General features: G+C 39.8%; 1 protein-coding gene across 1 annotated transcript in view; it reads left to right on the forward strand.

Annotated features, from left to right (window-relative positions):
• Positions 1–764: 764 nt before the first annotated feature.
• LOC144522531 (C-Jun-amino-terminal kinase-interacting protein 1-like) overlaps positions 765–21,982 on the forward strand; it is a 38,024-nt gene continuing 16,806 nt past the window's right edge. Inside the window, exons 1-3 of the mRNA XM_078257680.1 lie at positions 765–997; positions 12,010–12,085; positions 16,555–17,127. Coding sequence (XP_078113806.1) covers positions 926–997; positions 12,010–12,085; positions 16,555–17,127 — 721 coding nt within the window. The 5' untranslated portion in view covers positions 765–925. The remainder of the gene's footprint in view (positions 998–12,009; positions 12,086–16,554; positions 17,128–21,982) is intronic.

Consider the following 21,982-nt stretch of genomic DNA (forward strand, 5'->3'; position numbering starts at 1 on the left):
TACCCTGGATCTTGTTCTTTCGGTCATGACCCAGCCTTCATGACCATAGGTGAGGGTAGGAACAAAAACTGACCGGTAGATTGAGAGCTTTGCCTTCTGGCTCAGCTCTCTTTTCATCACAACGGTGTGGTGATGTCTGATTGTCTGGTTTGTTAATTACTTGTTTGGCTGGCTGAATGACTAGTAAATGGGTAAATGACCGGTTTGCTAGCCTCTTTGTTGTTTGATTGGTTGGCAGGTCTGTTGCCATTGTCTCTCCGCTGTTACTGTTTAATCTTATTTGACTGGGTTACACAAACGCACACACAACACAGACACATGCACAGTGTTTATTAGCCTTTACTCACAGAAAACACCACAGACAGATCAGACGAGCTGGTGATGTCATGCCTTGCTCTGATTGGTTGGCTCTGACTTCCTCTTCCCCCTCTCTCTCCCTCTCTGCATCTCTGTCTCTGTCTCCCTCTCCACCCTGCCTTCTTCTCTCTGTCAATCCTTGCTCATCCCATCTCTGTTCAACAACACCCACCTCTCTCTCTCTCTCTCTCTCTCTCTCTCTCTCTCTCTCTCTCTCTCTCTCTCTCTTCCTCCTTCTGTTTCTCTCCTCTCCTCCTCCGTTCCACTCTGCTCCTGCCAGGAAGATGATGGTGATGATGATAATGATGTGACACTGTGGCCAGCCAATGAGCAAGCAAGGAGGGAGTGGAAGGGGTGTGTTCAGAGGCAGAGCTTGCATCTGATCGATGCTGAGGAGACCGAGGAGAAAGACAGGGAAGAGAGGGAGGTAGAGGAGGGTGGGGGAGGCCTTGTCCGAGCTGAGAAGCGGCAACACTGGCATAATAAAAGAGGAGAAGAGGAGGAGGAGGAAGAGGAGGAGGCACGGAGGAAGCTGTTGCCTGTCAAAGGGGAATCAACCTGTGCTGTCATGGACAAATATCGACCAAAGAGACCAACCACCCTGGCTCTGTTCCCACAGCTGCCACAAGCCGGCACCCAGGTATGGAGGCTGGGAGTATCCCCTGTTTTTAAAATGCGCCGGGTAGATTTGTTACAGTGTGTATATGTTTGATTATGGGTCATCTTGTGTATAGAATGAGGCAACAGTGGCATCAAACTGAATAAATGTGTGTGTGTGTGTGTGTGTGTGTGTGTGTGTGTGTGTGTGTGTGTGTGTGTGTGTGTGTGTGTTTTTCCTGGGAGGATCCTGTCTTCAGAATGAGACAGCATTGGCTAACTGTGTGTGTGTGTGTGTGTGTGTGTGTGTGTGTGTGCGTGCGTGCGCGTGCGTGCGTGTGTGCAGGCAGTGGGTCAGTTCTGAAAATGGTTCAGCTGTAGCTGTATGTTGCTGTGCTTCACTAAATAGGTTCCTGTTTTGTTTATTGGTGGCAATATTCTTGGCAAATATAATGTATTTAGCATATCAATATTCGTAAGTCAATCTATATCATGTAGCCAACTTGTTTTTTTCCTAGCAGACCCACAGTAGGTGCGCAGCTAGGGGTTCAGTGACTTGCTCAAGGACACTTTGATAGGCCATAAGTAGCGGTTGTAGGATTGACCCTGATTGCGCTGTTAAAACAAAAGCTTCCAAGCTGTTCTGCCATCTTGTGAAATGTATGTAACTGTATTTAAGATAGTTCAGCTGCCTGTAGCAGTATCTTCTAATACAGAAAAAGAGGATAATAAAAAGCCAAGCCAAAAGAGGAATATTTCTATAAAAACAAGTCTAGAAAATTATTGTGAAGTAGCTAGCCCTGGCTCCTGAGGCAGTTTTCAATAATGAGTGGTCTCTGGGGGAAGCTAGCAGTAGGCTAGTGAGTAGCACTCACTCAGCAGTAGTATGCTTGTGTATCCCTTTAAGTCAGTTGAATCCTGTTTACTGTGTCAGGACAGATCAGAGTAGAGTAATTTCACCCTAACCTGGATTTCCCTTCAGCATCAACATCCAAATCACTCAATATAGAGAGGAGGTTTCTTAGTTCCCATTGGAACATCAAATAAAATCACAACATTGTTACTTCCACCAAGGAGGTCATGTTTTCGGCTCGGTTTGTTTGTTTGTTTGCCTGTCAGCAGAATTACAGAAAAACTTCTGGCCCGATATTCATTAAACTTGCTGAAAGCTATAGCATGGTCCAAGGAAGAAATCATTACATTTTGGAGCAGAGGGCAGACACCCAAATTATATTTAACTTTCGTTAACATTGCAAGATAGGGCATTTGTGCGGCATTCATGTGGTGTCGGAATAATTGGAAAAATTTGTTCCCGATCATATTTCCTGGCTGAACTGACCTGTTTTCTTTGTTCTTTGTTGTCACACAAATACTGGAAACATATCTTCTTTGTCCATGTTGTTTCTACATTGCGATTTAAAGCTCACGAACACACCAAATCCCTCGGGCGGCAGTCCCTGCAGTCCCATGTCGAAGTGTCTTTGGCCAAGACACTGAACCCAGAATTGCTCCCGATGCTGCGCGATCGGAGTGTGAATGCGTGTAAATGTTAATCTGATGAGCAGGTGGCACCTTGTACAGCAGCCTCGGCCACCAGTGTATGATTGTGTGTGCATGATGAATGGTTCCTGTACTATGTAAGTAGTCGTTAAGACTAGAAAAGCGCTATATAAATACAGTTCATTTACATTTACCAAAGTCGGGGAAATTGGACCATCCGAGGATCAAGGTTATGTTACTGCAATGCCTTTTTTGTGTTTCTTTTGAGGCGCGAGTGTCTGCTTTACGAGCGCCGGATGGCATACATGCTCTCGCAGGTAAACTCTGCTCGTGAAGTGGATTTCTGCTAGTTTGAATTAAACTGACTTTTTACATTTTGGGGACAAAAACCAAGGGAGGCACTGGCCCTCCTATGATTGGTCACTTTCAAGGCAATCTTACTGACAGACCTCCTTAGTTTACCTTGATTGACGTTATAGTTCAGGAAGCACGGAGTGTACCGGCCAAATAAGTGTTTTTCTGTCTTTATTAACGATGTGGTGCAAGACAGCACCGTAAATGAAGGACTGTATAAGTGTCTCTCATTCGTTCTATTGTTGGGATATGTGCGATGCTTTTGAAATGTTTGTAAATCCTTGACGATGTACATGAATATCACCCTGTACACCCTTATCTCTAACATTAGAGCTAGCCTTAGCTAACATGGCTGTTGTTAGCCTGGCCAGCCAGTCCGATTAATCCATAACAGAAATTTAGAGCTAACCAACCAAATACTTATGTTTTTGACAAGTTGAACTTATTAGTATAACAAGATCACACATACAACTACATCATACTCCATGTCATGAAATATTTCTGTTTCTGGATTAATCAGACTGGCCAACCAGGCTAACAACAGCCATATAATTCCTATAATGCTAAGGCTAATGTTAGCTCTAATGTTAGTGGTAACGTATGGGACGGGTACATACATCGGCAAGAATTTACAGACATTTCAAAAGCATCGCACATATTCCAACAACAGAACAGATAAGAGACACTTATACAGTCCTTTATTTACGATGTATCTTGCACTACGCCGTTTACAAAGACAGAAAAACACTTCTTTGGCTAACTGAACTATAACTGTCAATCAAGGTAAACTAAGGAGGTGTGTGCGGGTGAGTTCACCTTGAAAGTGACCAATCATGGGAGGGCCAGTGCATCCTTGTTTTCCGCCCCCACAATGGAAAAACTCAGCTGCATTCAAGCGAGCAGAAATCCACTGGCTGCTCTGTGCGCGTGCTGCTTAGTTTTATATGTCCAGGTGCCATTCTTTCCCTCTCCCTATGTTTTTTTTCACGCTTGCTGCTGCTTGTACAACTCTCCATTGTTAAATTGGTGCGCGAAGATTAACATCTGTGCGTGTGAAATTATATAATTTGCTTGAGTTAACATGTTTTATCACACTCCTTGGCTCTGATTGGTTGTTAAACATTACATCTTAAAGAAATATAAATATTACAAGAGAACAGAATTACACATGCTTAAAACACACTGTAATGTCAGATGAAAATATAGACCAGCTACAGATGTGAAATGCAAATAATTCTCTGTGAAGAGGAAGTCTGTAGTAGTTGGCTGCTCCTTATAGGTTAACAGTAATATACAGATCACCTATAGAAGTCATCAGTAATTATCTAACTGTAAAAGATCCAGTCAATGATCCACTGTAACCTGACAGAGTAGGAAGACAGTGTGCTGACAGGCAGATATAGAAGGTTATTATGTCTTCAGCACAATCATTCCATGAGCTGCATACTGAGAATACGTGCGGTCTTTAATACAGCAGCACGGTAAAGAACCAGGACCTCTATATATGTGCACCTGCTCTACCAACTGAGCTAACAAGCCACGTGCCACAGTTTCAAAGAACTGCCAGAAATGGCTTCTGTAGGAGGGACCAATGCAGGGATTAAATACCCAGACACTGTATGTTCAGTAATGCCGGCTACACACTGGCTGCGTGGCGTGAGCGTGGCGTTTCTGTTTCCCATTGATAAAATGCACTCAAGCAGTAGTATACTTCATGTTAAACATAAATATATTCTGAGTTGATTACAGCAAAGGCAACGTCGGCAGTATTGACAGCAAAATAGGCTACAGAATATTTTGTTCTGTATTGTATATTTGAAAATCAATAATTATATTTTTTTATTTTTTAATTACATTTATATCTGCATTTATGTCAAAACCTAGAGACTTTCAAACATCAAAATGTCATTTATCAAATGTGTTTTTGTCAAAATTACACATAAACATCTTTTCGTATTCTATTTTGCCTGGAAACGCTTCCAACACGCTTGCGTGTCCCGTGAAAAATAGGCGTCGGTCCTATTTCTACCATGCACGCGTTTTCGGCGCGGCTCGAGCCGCACCTGAGACGTGCATGTCACGCAGGCAGTGTGCAGCTCTAACGCCACGCAGCTGACATGCTCACACCATGCAAACAGTGTGTAGCCGGCCTAACAGTAATGCAGGACAGATGCCACACGAAGGGCTTCTCTCAGACTGTGGAAAAGATAAGGAGATGATAAAGTTACCACAACTTGAACAATAAAATTCCCATGGAGCAGCAAAAGTTCTACCTCCCGGTTCAGATTCTAATGAAGTATTGTCCTGTCCTCAACATGATTCTTATTGGTTTTGACACTTGATGTCTCAGTTCTTGTCCTTAAAGATATTATATTTAATATTTCCGCATTAAAATGTCTAAAAACGACTATACCTGTATTATTTATATTTGTTGAGTTGTGTACTTACATTATCCCAAATGTTTCCAGCAATGTTCAAACCCAGAGAAATCTGTAATTTGAATGTTGAACTGGCAATGGTATCATATAACCTTTGACCCCTATAGTTGCTCCAAGTTCCAGCGAAACACGGTAAATACCCAGAAACGCTAGATGATACGTTAGAGAGTAATTGTAAATCATACAATGTCACAGAATTATTCTCAACAGCAATACAGCAGTTTTTCTGCCACACAATTGTTTCATTTATTACATGCCACTTTGCCAAACAGTTATTCAGTAAAGACCTGATTTGTTGATATGAAATACCAATATCGATTCAGCCTACTACGATGTGCTACAGTGACAAGTGGGTCATGCTAATGCTTAGTGTCTAAACTTACAGTAACATTATTACAACATTCAACACGCTCATAAAGTTATTTTTAGTATAATTGTTTTGACCATGATTAACAGCGCTGGGCTACCCCACGAGTAAAATTGCCACATACGTTAGCTCCAGTAGATCCAGCTTACTACAATGCGCTACGATGACAAGTGGTTCATGCTAATGCTTGGTGGCAAAACTGTATGGCAACGTTCTCATTACAATAACGTTTAACATGCTCATAAAGTTATTTTTAGTATGATTGTTTTGACCACGGTTAACAGTGCTGGGCTACCCCACGATTAAAGCTTTAGTGCATAACTTTTTGATATTAAAAAAACGTTACATTCAAGCCATTGTCAAATGAGTTGCTACAAAGCTAATTAAGACTATCAGCTCCACACAACTCTCTCTGTATTTGTCAGTATGGCTATGTTCAGAAACTGGTGTCGTCCGGTGACTTTCTCGCGCAGAAACTCGAGTGAAGATAATAACCTCTTCTGAAGAATCCATCATGTTTTTTAATCCTCCGTGTCCTCCTTGGCTACTAGCAACTGCGTGGAGGAGGAGTGGGGGCGCGTGCAGACAGTTTTGTTGTCATTACTTAGAATTCCTCTTGGGGGCGACAGAAACTATGCATATGCATATAGCTTTAAAAAAGCTTCAAACGTTAGCTACTGTAACGTTAGCTTTAGGGGTAGTTGACTAATCTACTGCTAAGTTAGCCAGCTAGCGCACTTCAGGCCACTAAGAGCCTTCGCCGGGAAGAGAGCGGACAGCCCAGGGAACACAGACACAGTTAACGTTAGCCCTCAGCCAGCGACTACAGCAACCCAAACCCAGTCAGCACCCCAGTGTCAGTTGCTAACGCGCTAACAGCAATAACAGTTTGACAAAGTTTGGTGATCGGCCAGGGAGGTCCGCTGGGGTCCGCGCCTGGCCGAAATCAAGCCGCCATAGAGACCAGTGATATTGTGGTTTTAACTGTCTAATGTTAGCTTGCTTGCTCGCTGTCCACTCAACTACCACCACAAATAGAATCTATCTAATTATGTGGCTATAACTAATACTGCGGCTGTTTCATTACAATGACATGGCATAACATGAATAACTGTTACTAAATGTAACATGAATAAAACTTTAATACATTAACTCGTCCGTAAACAGATATATTTTCATCGGCAATGATGGTTGTTGATGAACGAAGACAACAACTCCCAAATTGAAAAAGCCAGACCAGGATAATACTGAAATATAAATTTTTTATTGGAATCAGTTCATTAACATTATTGATCAAGTCCTCAGTCCATGTGTCATCAGACACATTACAACTATTACAGTAAAGTATTAAACCAGCTGTATGGTGATTAGCAGTGTGATTGGCTGCTGTGCTCTGTCCTGGACTCACCAAGTCCATTTAACTTAATAACAGCATCACTGGAATTGCCTGGATGGTGTCTGAACTAGGATCCTGTGATCCACCTAAACTCTATGGTATGACTGATGCATAACAGCACCTTGACCATAAGGTATATATGGTGCCTGGACCCATCATTATGGATTAAACAAACGTGTTATACAGTAGCATGCTAATTAGTAAAATAATTCACCCATCTTTATTCTTGTCCAAAGTTGTCTTACCTCTATGTGGTAAAGCAGCTGTATATGCAGACTCATTTTAGCAATAGTGCATTCACGTGCTGAAATCTGAGATATGAACATTGTGCACTGACTTTGCTTTGCTGTTGAAAATTCAAACCCTGGTGACACACTAAAAAAAACCCGACATGATGAAAAGGATAATGTGAATTTGACAGATCCATGCATCACCCACACAATGTTGTCTGGGTCTTTTTGATATATGCCCTATTCCTTATGTCTTCAGTGTGCATGGGGGTTTTAAAGGCATGTGTTGAGGACGAGGAGTAGGGTGCTACAGCTGATGGAGCACAGGGTTGAGGCCCAGGAAGGGAACCACTTTGAAATAAGTATTTAAACAATAAATAGAGCAGCACTCTGTAGCATCTGGGCAACTAGCTGCCTCCACACTGTTTACTGCTGTTAACAGAGCAAGAGAGGGGGTAGTTGATTCTGCATCACAGGCAGTCATTGATCTGTTATGTCTGACTGAAAGTCATTTCAAATTCACTTTGAATGGGTGGAGTGGGTAGCTTCTGGACAGGGCTAACAATTTTTATTGATTAATTAGTTTACTGTATTTGTCACAGGGACAATGCAAAAACATGTAACATGTTACAATGACATACTGTGTTGCACATAGGATTTCTAGCCAAGACTAATTTGCGACCCCTGTCTCTATATGCTTTTCTGCTTAAAAAGGTCATATCATCATTACCAGGAGTACATTTTGAAGCACATACTAAATTGTGACATTCTCATACATGTGACATAATCATATAAAATTATAAATAATTGTATGGGTGTCTGTGTGCATGCATGCACGTAGTCTTTACGAATAGCCAATGTATGTTTATCTATGTATATTTATCTGTTCCTCTATTTTTGTGTGTGTGTGTGTGTGTGTGTGTGTGTGTGTGTGTGTGTGTGTGTGTGTGTGTTTGTGTGTGTGCATGATCAAAGATCAGTAATTGCAGGTTTTGGTTTTGTTACAGCCAGTATTTTACCATATTCATTAAACATTTTCAGATCAGTTTGTGTTCATATTTCCGTTGGCAGAGCATTCCAATAATGTATTTCTTTTACTGAAAAAGATGACTGACCGAAAGTAGTTTTGTGCTGTGCCACCCTGCAGCCATTTGCTGATCCTCTAGAGGCTTTTCTATTGGAATTTGTTTTACCTCCAGAGGAAAGGTGAGAGGATCACCTAAATCTTTAGAATGTATTCATTAGGGACCTTGACTATATGAAGCAAATTCCATGGCATTCTAGCCAATCATTTTTAAAATATTTCACTTTGAACCACAAATGTTAACTTTATGGTGACACAAGAGGAAAAGTCAAGGTATCACCAAAGTCATAAGGATTTGTCCTCTGGGGACAATTTCATGACAATCCAGCAAAAAGTTGTTGAGATATTTCAGTCTGGACCAAGCGGCAATTTCTGGGCTTAAAAGTGTAGCCCATAGAAATCAAATGGTGTGTAGCCAATCAGAAGTGCCTTAAATCTGCATTCCATGATTCTTGATTGCATAGAAGTCTATGAGAAAACGACCTTACTTCTCACTTAAATGTATTACCTCAGTAAACATTTTCCTAGTGTCAGCCAGCCAGCTAATTTTCAACTGTAGTCCTTTGGTAAGATGTTTTGAGACCTTGGTCTCAATAGCTAGTTAAGTCTTCTTTAATACAGCATGATGTTCATTTTATAAATTATTGTCCCATTTATATTAAAATTGATGATAAAGCAGAGGATGCTTTAGGGCGTGGCTACACACCGACCTGTCAATCAGAATGGAGGCTTAGCATTGCTAACCATGGCACCGTGTACATTGAAATAGCCATGAACTTGTTTGAAGGGGTTGTCTATGTTTTCATCTTAAAATTTTGACCCTCTTACTGTATGTTTTCACTTCATGAAAGTTAAAGCTATAGTGCGTAGTTTCTGTCGCCCAGAACAGAAACTTTTTTTTGACCCGGGAACAATCCATCAGCGCTGTGAGTGGAGATACAACCCGCTGCTATGATACAACAAAACAGCGTTGCCTGAAACAGCGGGCCAGCGGCAGCAATGAGCCTACGATGAATTGACTAAATGTACAGCACTGAAAAGTCGACCATTTTCTCCTAACTTTCCAAGTTGTTGTAATTTTGACAAAGGTCAACCAGAAGAAAAAGCCTTTTTCTGACCAGTTGTACATGGCAGAGTGCCTCCTACTGTACCGGAAGTAGAGTTACTCCTTCTTCCTTCATTCTTCCCATTCTTCCCGCTCATGTATACGGCGAGAACTGGCCTAACCTGGTTATTCACTTAACCGGATTACCCCGGTTACTAGTGGGCATGTAAACACACTGACTGTCGGCGCATCCACATGACGCAAGCCTTCGGTGATCGGTCGAGTAAATGAAACGGAGAGCGTAGAAATTCCTACTCCTAATACGTTACAAAACCCATTGCTAACCTGTTCAAGAGCAGTAAGGCGGCATCAATGTCTGACTTCAGTCCCTTTTCTTTTTTCAGCACTCTCCAACTAGGAAAAGCCACATCAATGGTTATCTGTGTTCGTCTTCGCCGTCGGTCTCTTTCCTTTTTGGATTTTAGTCCTTCTGCTGAATGTAGGTCTTTTCTTAGCAGGACAATCACTCACTGAAACATTTTGTGGGCGCTTCTTAGGATTTTCAACAATACCTTCACCTGTTGCAGCAGTCCAATTCATCTCCAAAGCTGAACGCTGCTGTTGTCGCATCACTCGAGCTTCTGCATGCGAAAGTCGCCGGACTACACCATTTTGTAAACATAGCCATACTGAGAAATACAGAAAGTTCCATGGAGCTGATAGACTTAATCAGCTTTGTATCAACTCATTTGGCAATGGCTTGAATGTAACCAACGTTCATTAATATAAAATATTAACATAAATATTATAGCTTTAATTAGAACATTTTAGATGCCTAAAAATGTCTTGTTAGGCGTCTGGTAACACCTTGCCAACCGAGGCTAGCTAGGCTAATGCTAGTGCTAGCTATCTAGCTAGCTAGCACTAGCATTAGCTTGTAATTTAAGGGAAATTAGTCTGTATGATTTTCATACAGCTTTGTATACTGCTGTATGCAGATGAACGGTGCCAGTGTGTGGAGATCCTCCGTTTATTATTATTATTATTATTATTATTATTATTATTTTATAATAATAATAATAATTATAATAATCATATTTTTTTCTACGGTTTGGACCAAACTGGTGTACCGGCTGATCAACCAACAGGTTGATATTGCCATCATTAGAGACACACCGCTATCATGGCTTAAAAAAATAATGTTCGTTTTCTGACAAGTCAAGCTAGACGTTAACTTTTAACATGACAGATAATGTATAGCTCAGGATACATCGGGATAGTTATGGCTTTATAATTGAATCTGTCTCTCTCTCTGTATTGTTCTTTCTCTGACTCTTTGTGTCTCTGTTCCTCCACTTTCTCCACCATAGAACTCTCTCTAATCCCTTTCTTAGTTTTAATGTAAGAGCTTCCTATCATTGTGCCTCATTATCAACTCTCTTTCTGTCTCAGTTTATTTAAATTGACGAGGCCACTCATTCATACTGCTTCATTGACCTGATATGTTAATTACTCAGTCATTTGTATACTATTTCTTTTACTTCAAGTTCCCTCAACTGCATTCTTACGTCACATCAGAACATTGAAATCAGCATATGCTGTTGCGGTAACGTCAGTCTAAAGGAAGATGTCATCAGAGTGAGGGATGTGCTCAGCACATCAAGATATACTTTGATTCTCCCTCTCTCTCTCTCTCAAACACGCACACCCACACACACACACACACACACACACACACACACACACACACACACACACACACACACACACACACACTAGTAACCGTAGCAACAGAATGGGGTGTGCAACAGGGAAAGCAGATGCATGATGGGATGTCAGTAAGTAGTGAGTCAGTGTTCTACGTGGTTCTCATGACGTCAAAGCCGAATCGTTACATACTTCCTACAATATTAGACAGACAGACAGACAGACAGACAGACAGACATATAGATAATATAGAATACATTTAAAAACAAATGCAGCAGAAACAGGAACAGAAATGTAAGAAAAGCCATAGTGTATGTAATAGGTATCGATATGAATACCCTCTTTGTCAACAACCATAGCAAAATACTACAGTAATATTAATATTAGTATTAATTAGTATTAATGATTCCATTATTTTATGCCTCTATATAAAAGTCTTTATTATTCTGGTGGAAGATCAGTTTCCCTGCAGGTACTGAGCCAATGTGACTGGATGACAAAAGATGAAAAGCACATCCCTTCTCCTCCATGTGAATCAGTTTTGCTATTGTGTGTGTGTGTGTGTGTGCTTGTTTAACTACATTTGTGGGGTCCAAAAACCGGGAATACAGTATAATTGTGGGGTACGACCAGCTTTGTGGGGCCAAAATGCTGGACCTCACAAGTTTAAAGGGTTGTTTGAGGGTTAAGACTTGGTTTTAGGATTAGAGTTAGAATAGGGTTAGGTTATGATTAGGGTGAGGGTAAGGGTTAAGGTTAGGGTAAGGGTAAGGGGCTAGGGAATGCATCATGTCAATGACGGGCCCCACAAAGATAGTGAAACGCAGTGTGTGTGTGTGTGTGTGTGTGTGTGCGTGTGTGTGTGTGTTATTAACCCAATCATGTTTTGGTTTTTGCTCTTACACTGCTGCTCTGTTTCATTACTTCTATCCAGGACTCCATCAACAACAACTCTTTAGGCAAGAAGGACAGCTGGAAGGACTCTCGCTCCTCCTCCCCGCATATTACAGGTACTAGTGTAGTGCCCGTTTACTCACAAAAAAATAACAAAATAAAATATGATGCCTGATTATTCATTAAACTTTCCAGCATCAAAGTTGAAAGCTCCACTTTTAACATGTTACGTAAATGTAAGTACATTAACATTGCAGAATGCAGGACTTGTACTGTGCAGTATTAACAGTTTTACTACGAATAGTTAATGGTTTTACTTCAGAATTTTTTTTTTTAAGTAATTCGTCTTCCACTGCCAATACTAACATTCCCAGTTAGAGAAAGAGTGAAAAGTAAAGCAAGACGCTGTTTGAATGTTTTGCTCAGACAGAAAATCATTCATTTACAATGAAAGAATAAGTTACAGATGCATCGTTGCATTTCAAGTGTTGCATACGGTAACTTAGCCTACTTTGGATGTCTCGTGAGCTAAACCGGGGAATCACTGTCATTGTGTCACGAGCCAAAGCATTAGGAGATTTTTGAAGCAACCAACGTAATAATAACTTCGATTTATATAGCGCATTTCATGAAACGAAAATAGTAGGCCAACGCAAACATGGAGTAAAAGAAATAAAACCTCCACCCTAAATGGAAGGGGGACTTAATTTAATGTCGGCTACTGACGTACAACCACGGTGTACAATCTAAAGTTATTTGATGAATGAAATAGACATATTACATACATGAGGGCCAATTCGGGGACGTTTTAGAATCATTTACAATCCCGTAATTGTGACCGAGTGTGACTAGCGTTATTGCCCGTCGTCTTTCACTTTCCCTTCTTTTCTGTGATGGCCCTGCCCCAGTATCCATCATAACAGGTAACTTCTAAAATAACACACAGGCTTTCCGGTGTTACAAAGAAATCTGTGACCCGTCAGAATGTGTTACTGTAGCGCCGTCTACCTGCCGCAAATCATTCTATGACATTGCGGGAAAAATCAGACCAGGGCAGAGGCCTTACTAAAAACTATATTAAAAATGGTGTTCTTTTCACTGTTAAGTCTCGTTTGCTGTTACAGGTCATTTAAGATCATTGTATGAAAAATGAAACATTAAAAAGTTACATATAGTCACTTAAATCTCGCCAAAACCAAAAACTGATTTCCCTTAAGATTTAACGCCAGACATAATGTTAGCTTAGTGTCAGGATCCCACAGTCTTTCCATTCTTCCTGCTGATTCCTCACATCTGTATCCACTTTCGTCTTCATTAAAGCTCAGTTTTTCAGGTCGGCAGCTTATAAAAACTTAGGTCATCATGGGTGTTTTACCCTGTTGGTAGTGAATATCACCAGACAGCAGCTTTTAGGCATTTTTAGGTGTTGTTTCCTAGCAGACGAAATTGACGAGGAGGCACCGTCACCCAATACAAGTAAATGGGGAGTGAGGAGTTTTCCACTCCGGTGGGCGTGGCTTTCAGAGTATGACGCGAGGCGCTGTCTCTATGGACCGTATAAAACTAGCTCCCAACTCTGAAGATCTGCAGACTGTAGAGAGGTCACAGAGGGGTGAGTTGATGTGGCTTAGCCCCCCTTCCCAGCGCTACCCATGTTGATACTTTTTACACAAAGGCATTTTTTCCAGGGCAGAGGCACTTCAGGACAAAACTCTTGGGTTTAGTTAGCATACTCTTTAGGCACATCCAACAGCATTTTACGTATATATGCACAATTTTAATATCTCTACATTCAACCAGCCAACTTATGCACGTTTACACAGCATTACGCTCACACTAGTCTATATCCACGACGTTCCACTTCCGGGATTGTTCAGGTGCCGTGGAAATTTAGCCGGACATCTTTCGTTTGGGCCGGATATCCGTTATCTTCCGTTTTCTTTGTGTTGGCATTTTAAACTCCGGTGGATTTATGAGGACTATGGTTAACTGCTCCTCAGATCTCTGCAAGTTAAATTTCAGACAGCTAGCTAGACTATCTGTCCAATCTGAGTTTTCTGTTGCATGACTAAAACAACTTTTGAACGTAATTCCTTCCCGAGGCTATTTTGCAGAGGTGCCGTTGCTCTGTGCAGCGCTTAGCGCCGCCCAAGACGATTGTGATTGGTTTAAAGAAATGCCAATAATCCAGAACAAATTTCCCAACCTCAGAATGCTGTGTTTACTCGCCAGACCTTCCTCCAAAGCGCTGTGGGAAATGGTTGTTCAAAGCGTTTGAGGAAACTGGGGTTTGAATTTCTCAGTGGTGGAATGTAACTGTAATAAGTACTTCACTTAAGTACAGTTTCGAGGTGCTTGTATTTTACTTTGGTATTTTCGTTTTATTCTACTTTCTACTTCTTTACTGCACTCAGGGGCGCCGCAAGGAATTTTGGGCCCCATGACAAAGAAATTGTCCCCCTCTGTGCAGCTGTTGTCACCACATCTCTAGGACCTAACTGTCCCATCAAAAGCTTTACATAACTCTAATTAAAGGCTTTCAACTGTCTTGCTTCTTGTAGTTCAATACTAGTACTAGACTTTGACAAAATGGAAAATTCTCTTAACAAAATTAATTATTATTATAATTATTAATGAAAGACAGAGAAAGCCCCACAGACTCCCTGCTATGATGCTAATTGGCATGTCATTGAACACAGTGTTGCTCCCCTTATTCACTGGGACAGGGAGGGGCACAGTTTGGTGGAGACTGGGGTGCTGCTGACTCATCTGTTGTTAAGTGTGCTAAAAGGGGCAGGGACAATGATTTAATATGAATATCTTGCTAAACGTTTCCCTGCACTGATTAAATGGTGATTAAATGTTAGGCTAACACTAGTCTGTAGCTAGCTAGCTTATTTCACTATGGACATTAAGCCAACAGGTTAATACCACTCACAGACTATAGGCTACCCACCTTTCTTGGTGAAAAACTGGGTTACAGTTTGACACCCTTCCCTTTGTCTTTCCTCTCTCTCTTTTCTCTCTTTCCTTTTTTGAAAACCAGATTTTGTTTTAACGTTACTTGGCAACACTGCGGTCACTGTAGTTCTGCTGCATCTACTGACTGCAACTAAACACCGTCAATGAGTGCGCTACGGCAGGACCAAACCATTTCATGCAGTTACAGGGGGGTGGTCGGTCTATATGGATGTTTACTTTTTGGTCAATGGGGATATTTAACTTTTACTGCCAAAAACAAGTAAAAACAAAGAGATAATTCATTTTATTATTATATTTGAAATATATATACTAGGGCTGTCAAAATAACGCGTTAATTTCGATTAATTAATCTGAGAAAAAATAACGCATTAAAAAAATTAACGCAGATTAATCCATTCCATATTGACATTTGCATACAGATGCAAATCTGGTGCCACTGATATGTCTGCGCTTCTCTCTGCTGCTCTGAAACAGACGTTACAGGAAACACAAACACCGCTGCATGTGATGCTAGTTAACACTATACTCAACAGCAGCTAACGTTAGCCTACCGCTAGCTAGTAGCTGGATTAAACACGGTTAAAATGCTGACAGCTAACACTAAACGGTGTAAAGTGTGACTGTGTTTTACTGTAGAGGATTCAACACCGGTATGTAACAATCTGCAGCTGCCGTCGGAGAAACAACACAGACGGTGCGTTCAATGAAACTGGTAAACTACAGCGTGGTGCATTTGAAGTTATTGTAAATGTCCTTTTCCTATCTGGTTGTTGTTTTTGTCGCTCAACAGCAATTTACTAGTGAAATAAGTTATTGTTATTGTTATACATTATTATTAAATCATTTAATTTTGACCATATGGCCTTAGCAATAAACAAGCCGTTCTTTAATGTCACCAACTGTTGTTTAGTACCCTTTTTTTCTTTTCTTTTTTAACTTTCTTAAAAAGTATCGGTTCAGGCACCGTTAATTATGTATGCGATTAATTTCGATTAATTAATCACAGAGTATGTAATTAATTAGATTACATTTTTTAATCGATTGACAGCCCTAATATATACTGAATGATGATAGTTTAATAATTTTAAATTAGTTTTTACCTATTTTTTGGGTGGAATTGTCCTAACTTTTCCCCCCTATACGGCGCCCCTGACTGCACTACAATGTGGAGGCCAATATTGTAACATAAATTGCACTGCACTACATTTATTTGAAAGCTGTAGTTACTAGTTACTTTGCAGATTTTGAATAATTAATACATAATATAAATCAACTAATCCATTATGATATATTATGATAGGTTAGACTACCCAGCAATATACAAAGTAATTAAAGTTAGCCCCACCTTTACCAGCTGCAACATTACAGTAAAGTGATGACAATGCCAGAGTGACAACAGATCCTCAAGAATGTAGTGAAAATATTATTGAAATATTTAAAATGATCATGTGGATTTTTCCTCAGCTCCTCTAACTCTTATTTATCCAGGATAAACTGCTTACTGTAGGCTACTCTGATAATCCCTCTGTATACATCTGGTTGCCTAATACATAATCTGATACTTTTGTTTGTTTTCGCGTGTGTGTGTGTGTGTGTGTGTTAGGGGATATAGCACCAGCAGATATCCAACCAAAAGCAGAGGACAAAGTTCGGCACAACACGCGCCGCCCGGCACCAAAACCACCCACAGCCAATGGAGCAAACAGCAGAGCCAACACCCAGGCTGCTGCCACCACCGCAGATACACGCGCTCGACTGCGGGAAAGACAAGTGTCAGGGGCCATGCACACGCAGTCCTCCAGCACACCAAGGACACCAAGGAGTCAAAGGAGAGGAGGAGGAAGAGGAGTGCCGGCGATGAGAGAGAGGGCCCTGGGGGACATCAGAGGAAAGGATGGCATGACTGCAGGGAAGGAAGAGAGGAGAGGAGGAAGACTGTGCGAGGAGTCCAAGGGGAAGGAGAAGGAGAAAAATACACATCAAAGGCCAAGAGAAACAAATGGACTGAAAAACCGGGGGACTGATGGGAAAGGGAAAGTAGGTGCCAAAGGGGTTAACAGAGGAGGGGCATTCAAGCCAAATAACATACTATCTAACCAGGAAGTTTATCTGCCAGCCATGGTGGTCCCACGCACACCTGTAGCACCAAGAAACCAGGACAAGACCCAAGACCAAGGTAATGAACCCTAGAGCGTAGGGTGGTGGGGTTTTTTTTGCCAAAGGGAGTGTAGTCTGACATAGAGTCATTTTTTTTTCTTCACACCCTGTATTTATTTTCTTTGCCGTCTTCCATTGTGATATTTATTATTTAAAAAGGAGAGATCAAAACAGTTACATCAACAAGATAGCTGCAAATGTGTAAAGTAGATCATAAGGTAGAGCCCCACCCCAACACTTTCTGGCACAATCTTAGTAACAACTCTTTCATTTACATTCAGAACAGGGAAATTATAGAGTGCTTAATTACCAAAGGAATTGTATTGAAATAACATAGTTATATAGCATATATAGCTATATGGAGAGACAAACATTTTTGCATGTTCAGGTGACCTGCTATGCACTGACTTAAACACTTTCTAGACTATTGGAATTAACTATTTGGAAGAGTACCAATTGAATACTGTCCTCATTTCACTTGAAATGAATACCAAATGACACAGTCCTTTGCAGGAGCATTCTTCTAAAATTACAGTAACATGAGTTCATTTTTAGCATAAGGATAAGGAACAATGTGACCTGTAAAATGAAAGGAAATAAAGTAGTGTATTTGGTATAGTGTCTTGTAGTCTCGCTTTGCCAGACTATCCACACGCTGCGGCGCGGAGGAGGATCTGGCTAGTCCACACAGCATTATGGGATGGGAGAAAAAAGTGCTCTGGTTTATTGACATTTCTTTAAACCAATTACAATTGTCTTGGGCGGGGCTAAGTGCCGGACGGAGCTGCTGCAACATAGTCGTGCGAGAGAAAACTCAGATTGGACAGATAGTCTAGCTAGTTGTCTCATTTTACCCTGCAGAGATCTGAGGAGCAGTTAACCGTAGTCCTCATAAATCCACCAGAGTTTAAAATTCCAACAAAAACGAAAGCAGAAGGAAACAAAAATTGGCGAAAAGACATGCAGCTGGTGGATTTTTCCTGCGGCATCTGAGCAATCCAAGAGGTGGAACATCAAGGATATAGACCAAATGTCTTATGGTCTAAAACTGTTTTAGTTTCATTTACACCATCACAAGGATGACATTCTGATAAAGGGTAACTATGGGGATATGGAATAGCAGCACAAAATACTCATTAATGGTAGTTTTATTATAAAACAAGAAACCACTTTAAAGAGTGCAAACCTCAGAGTAGGTGACAGATTAGTTATGTAAGTGTACCCAAATATGAAAGGGTCAGGGGGTCACATGTATGACATACGGGTCATCAGAAAATTGCAAAGTTATTCCTTATGATGGATTAATTAAAACCAATTTAGGTTATTCCTCCTCCTTAATCATTACACAACCTAATTATGACTAATCTGTCATTTGGGTTTAAAGCTGCATAAGCCTCTTTTTTTTTATTGTTGGCACATTGATGGCAGCAGAACATGCTGAAAACTTAACAATGACATTATTGTCTTGTGAAGTTGTTACGTGGAGTGTTTTAGCAAGAAATGTACACATCCATATCCTGACATAGAGCAACATTAGCATATTTTTGGAAAGTTTGTGTCCACCTGATGAATGTAAGTCCAATATACGCTTTCCTTTTATTTTTGTTGTTGTTTTTAATCTTCACCAACTCCTTAGGGACATATGTGGAACTTTAGCTGGTACATGTGACACTATGTTCATCAGCTAGTCTCTAACTTTGTGTTTTTTGCTGCCTGCTGCTGAGTGCAGTTATATACAGTGGCTGACCAGGGCAAACACACTACAACGGCCCAAAACACTTCCATTGGAGGAAATGTGCTGCTTATACAGAAACGACGCACAGTAAAAATCACCCAAACCCCCAAAACACATGCCACAGCAAAACACTGCAAGTACAGAAACGATGTAAAGTAACAGAGTATGCAAGTGCGAGTTTCGCACTTCTTAACTCCAGCGGTGTCGCTCTGCTTCTAATCGTCTACTGCATTAATGGGGTTGACTTTATAGCTCCTATACATTAATGTAATCCTCCACACTGTAGTCAGTCCACTTTATGCAGTGATGTCTTTGCTGCTGCTGCATATAGTATATAGCCATAATCTATTGCTGACCTCATATCGCCCTATAGGTGTATTAATGCCTGTTTGTCTGCCCCCCCCCAGTCCCATCCGGCCAAGTTTGTAATAGATTTATGACTTTTTTTGAATTTCGTTTCTAAGTGTTTGATATGTACTTGCTGTCGTGTTTTCTAAAAAAAAAAAATATGAGTGCGTAAGACAAACCATTAACTCCAGGGCTGTAGTCAAGTCCACCTTTGTCGAGTCCAAGACCAGGACTAGTCGAGACCAAGTCAAGACCAAGTCCAAATGAAAGACAATCGATACCGAGACAGAAAAAAAGATTCCTCTTTAAGACCACTCACTTACCTGTTCATAATTTATGTGATGAGAGAGACAGTATATCTTCTACTTTAAGATGATCATTTTGCTTTATTATTTGTAATAATCAAAAAGCAGGTGCAGAGTAACACACTATGGGATCAAATTAGGCCATATTATTTACTTTAATTATAAAATAGAAATGTTCCCATTCTTGAACTTATTACTTGTCTTGAAGAATTCATAGTACAAATTGCTCACTGATATTGTCTGTGGCCAAAATTAAAATGATTGATACCTGATGATTGAGGTAGCCAACTGTATATGATGCAGCCAGGTGTATACCAGGCGACCAATCTCGATGCCCGTTCTAGATGGATTTTGGGTAACACTTTATAATAACCATCATTAATAGATGGTAAATTGATAGTTAATTAATCTTTAGTTAATTGTCATTTAACTGTTAGCAACAAACAATACTAATTAATAGTAGTGCTGTTAATTAACAGATTATTGTTACACACATTATATCCCTCATATGCTATATTAGGTATCTGGTAATGATTAAAAAATGCTTGTAAACCTTTAAGAAACCATTTTTAAAACATCTATAAACATTACATAGATAGATGGACCAGATATTCCTAACACTTTGTTAAGGGTTACTAGTTGGTTTGTAAACTGTATATAAACAGTGTCTGGCTGGTTATTATAAAGTTGCAACAGAACTATAATACCTTGTTAAGTAGTTAATAAATACTTTGTAAACCATCTATAAATATTATATGGATGGCTATTGTAAAGTTGCGACTGATGTTTTTCATAGTTATTGGTTAGTGTGTGTGTATATATATATATATATATATATATATATATATGTGTGTGTGTGCGTGTATATATATATGTGTATATATATATATATATATATATATGTGTGTGTATGTATATAGATACTATTTTTAATATAATTTAATGAAGGGCAAAACATTTATCATTGCTTCACCAAGCATTTACTAACCAATAACTATGAAAAACATCAGTCGCAACTTTACAATAGCCATCCAGATAATGTTTATAGATGGTTTACAAAGTATTTATTAACTATTTAACAAGGTATTATAGTTATCTGTTGCAATTTTATAATAACTATCCAGACACTGTTGCTTCACCAAGCATTTACTAACCAATAACTAACTATGAAAAACATCAGTCGCAACTTGTAAACAATGTATGTATTGTGTGTGTGTGTGTGTGTGTGTGTGTGTGTGTGTATGTATATAAACATAAACATCAGTCGCAACTTTACAATAGCCATCCATATAATATTTATAGATGGTTTACAAAGTATTTATTAACTACTTAACAAGGTATTATAGTTCTGTTGCAACTTTATAATAACCAGCCAGACACTGTTTATATACAGTTTACAAACCAACTAGTAACCCTTAACAAAGTGTTAGGAATATCTGGTCCATCCATCTATGTAATGTTTATAGATGTTGTAAAAATGGTTTCTTAAAGGTTTACAAAAAATGTTTAATCATTACCAGATACCTAATATAGTATATAAAGGATATAATGTGTGTAACAATAATCTGTTAATTAACAGCACTACTAATAATTAGTAAACATTATTAATTATAATGTCGTTGTTTGTTAACATTAAAATGACTATTTGCTGACAGTTAAATGACAATTAACTAAAGATTAATTAACTATCAATTTACCATCTATTAATGATGGTTATTATAAAGTGTTACCAGATTTTGAAATAAACTAATACCTGTTTTCTGAACAAGGGTGCTTCATCAACGGTTTTGTTTTGAAGGAGGACGTTACTTTAGAACAAAAGCATATAATGCTGGACTCGGTCAAGACCAACTAGAATATTTGGCGAGTCCAATGGTCGAGTCCGAGACAAGTCAGAGTCCAAATACCAACGAGTCCAAGACGAGTCCGAGACAACAGAAAAGCTTCTTGAGTCCGGACTCGACTCGGAGTCCGTTACAGCCTGATGCACCCATTCTATGGTGCACTGCATGTCCCAACCTAGTCAGTCAAACATATTGTAAACATATAATATACCGACATACAATAATACAAAATACCACACTTTCCTTGCATATTTGCTATCTAGCCATAGATAGCCCAGGTAAGCCAACTTATATTCAGACACACTTTCCAACAGCTGACCATATCGGCCTAATGTTAGGGCTGTCCACACCAAAAACGATAACCATAACGACAAAGATGTGAGTAAATAAAGTAAAAAGTGAATAAATTCTATGATTCTCTCACACACATCATATGGCTTAACCACATGGTCCCAAGCTCACCAGACATCAGTTAAGACCATAGAGTGTCTTTATAATCGAGCCTTGAAAGTCCTGGACAAGAATAGAATAAGGTACCATCACTGCCAAATTCTAAGCAAACATAAGATTTTAAGTTTTGCTAATTTTACCTCCTTGCATTTTGTTAAAATGGTCTTTAACTGCCTAAATAACGCTGCTCCC

The sequence above is a fragment of the Sander vitreus genome, chromosome 8 (genome assembly GCF_031162955.1).
Source record: "Sander vitreus isolate 19-12246 chromosome 8, sanVit1, whole genome shotgun sequence".
NCBI lineage: Eukaryota > Metazoa > Chordata > Actinopteri > Perciformes > Percidae > Sander > Sander vitreus.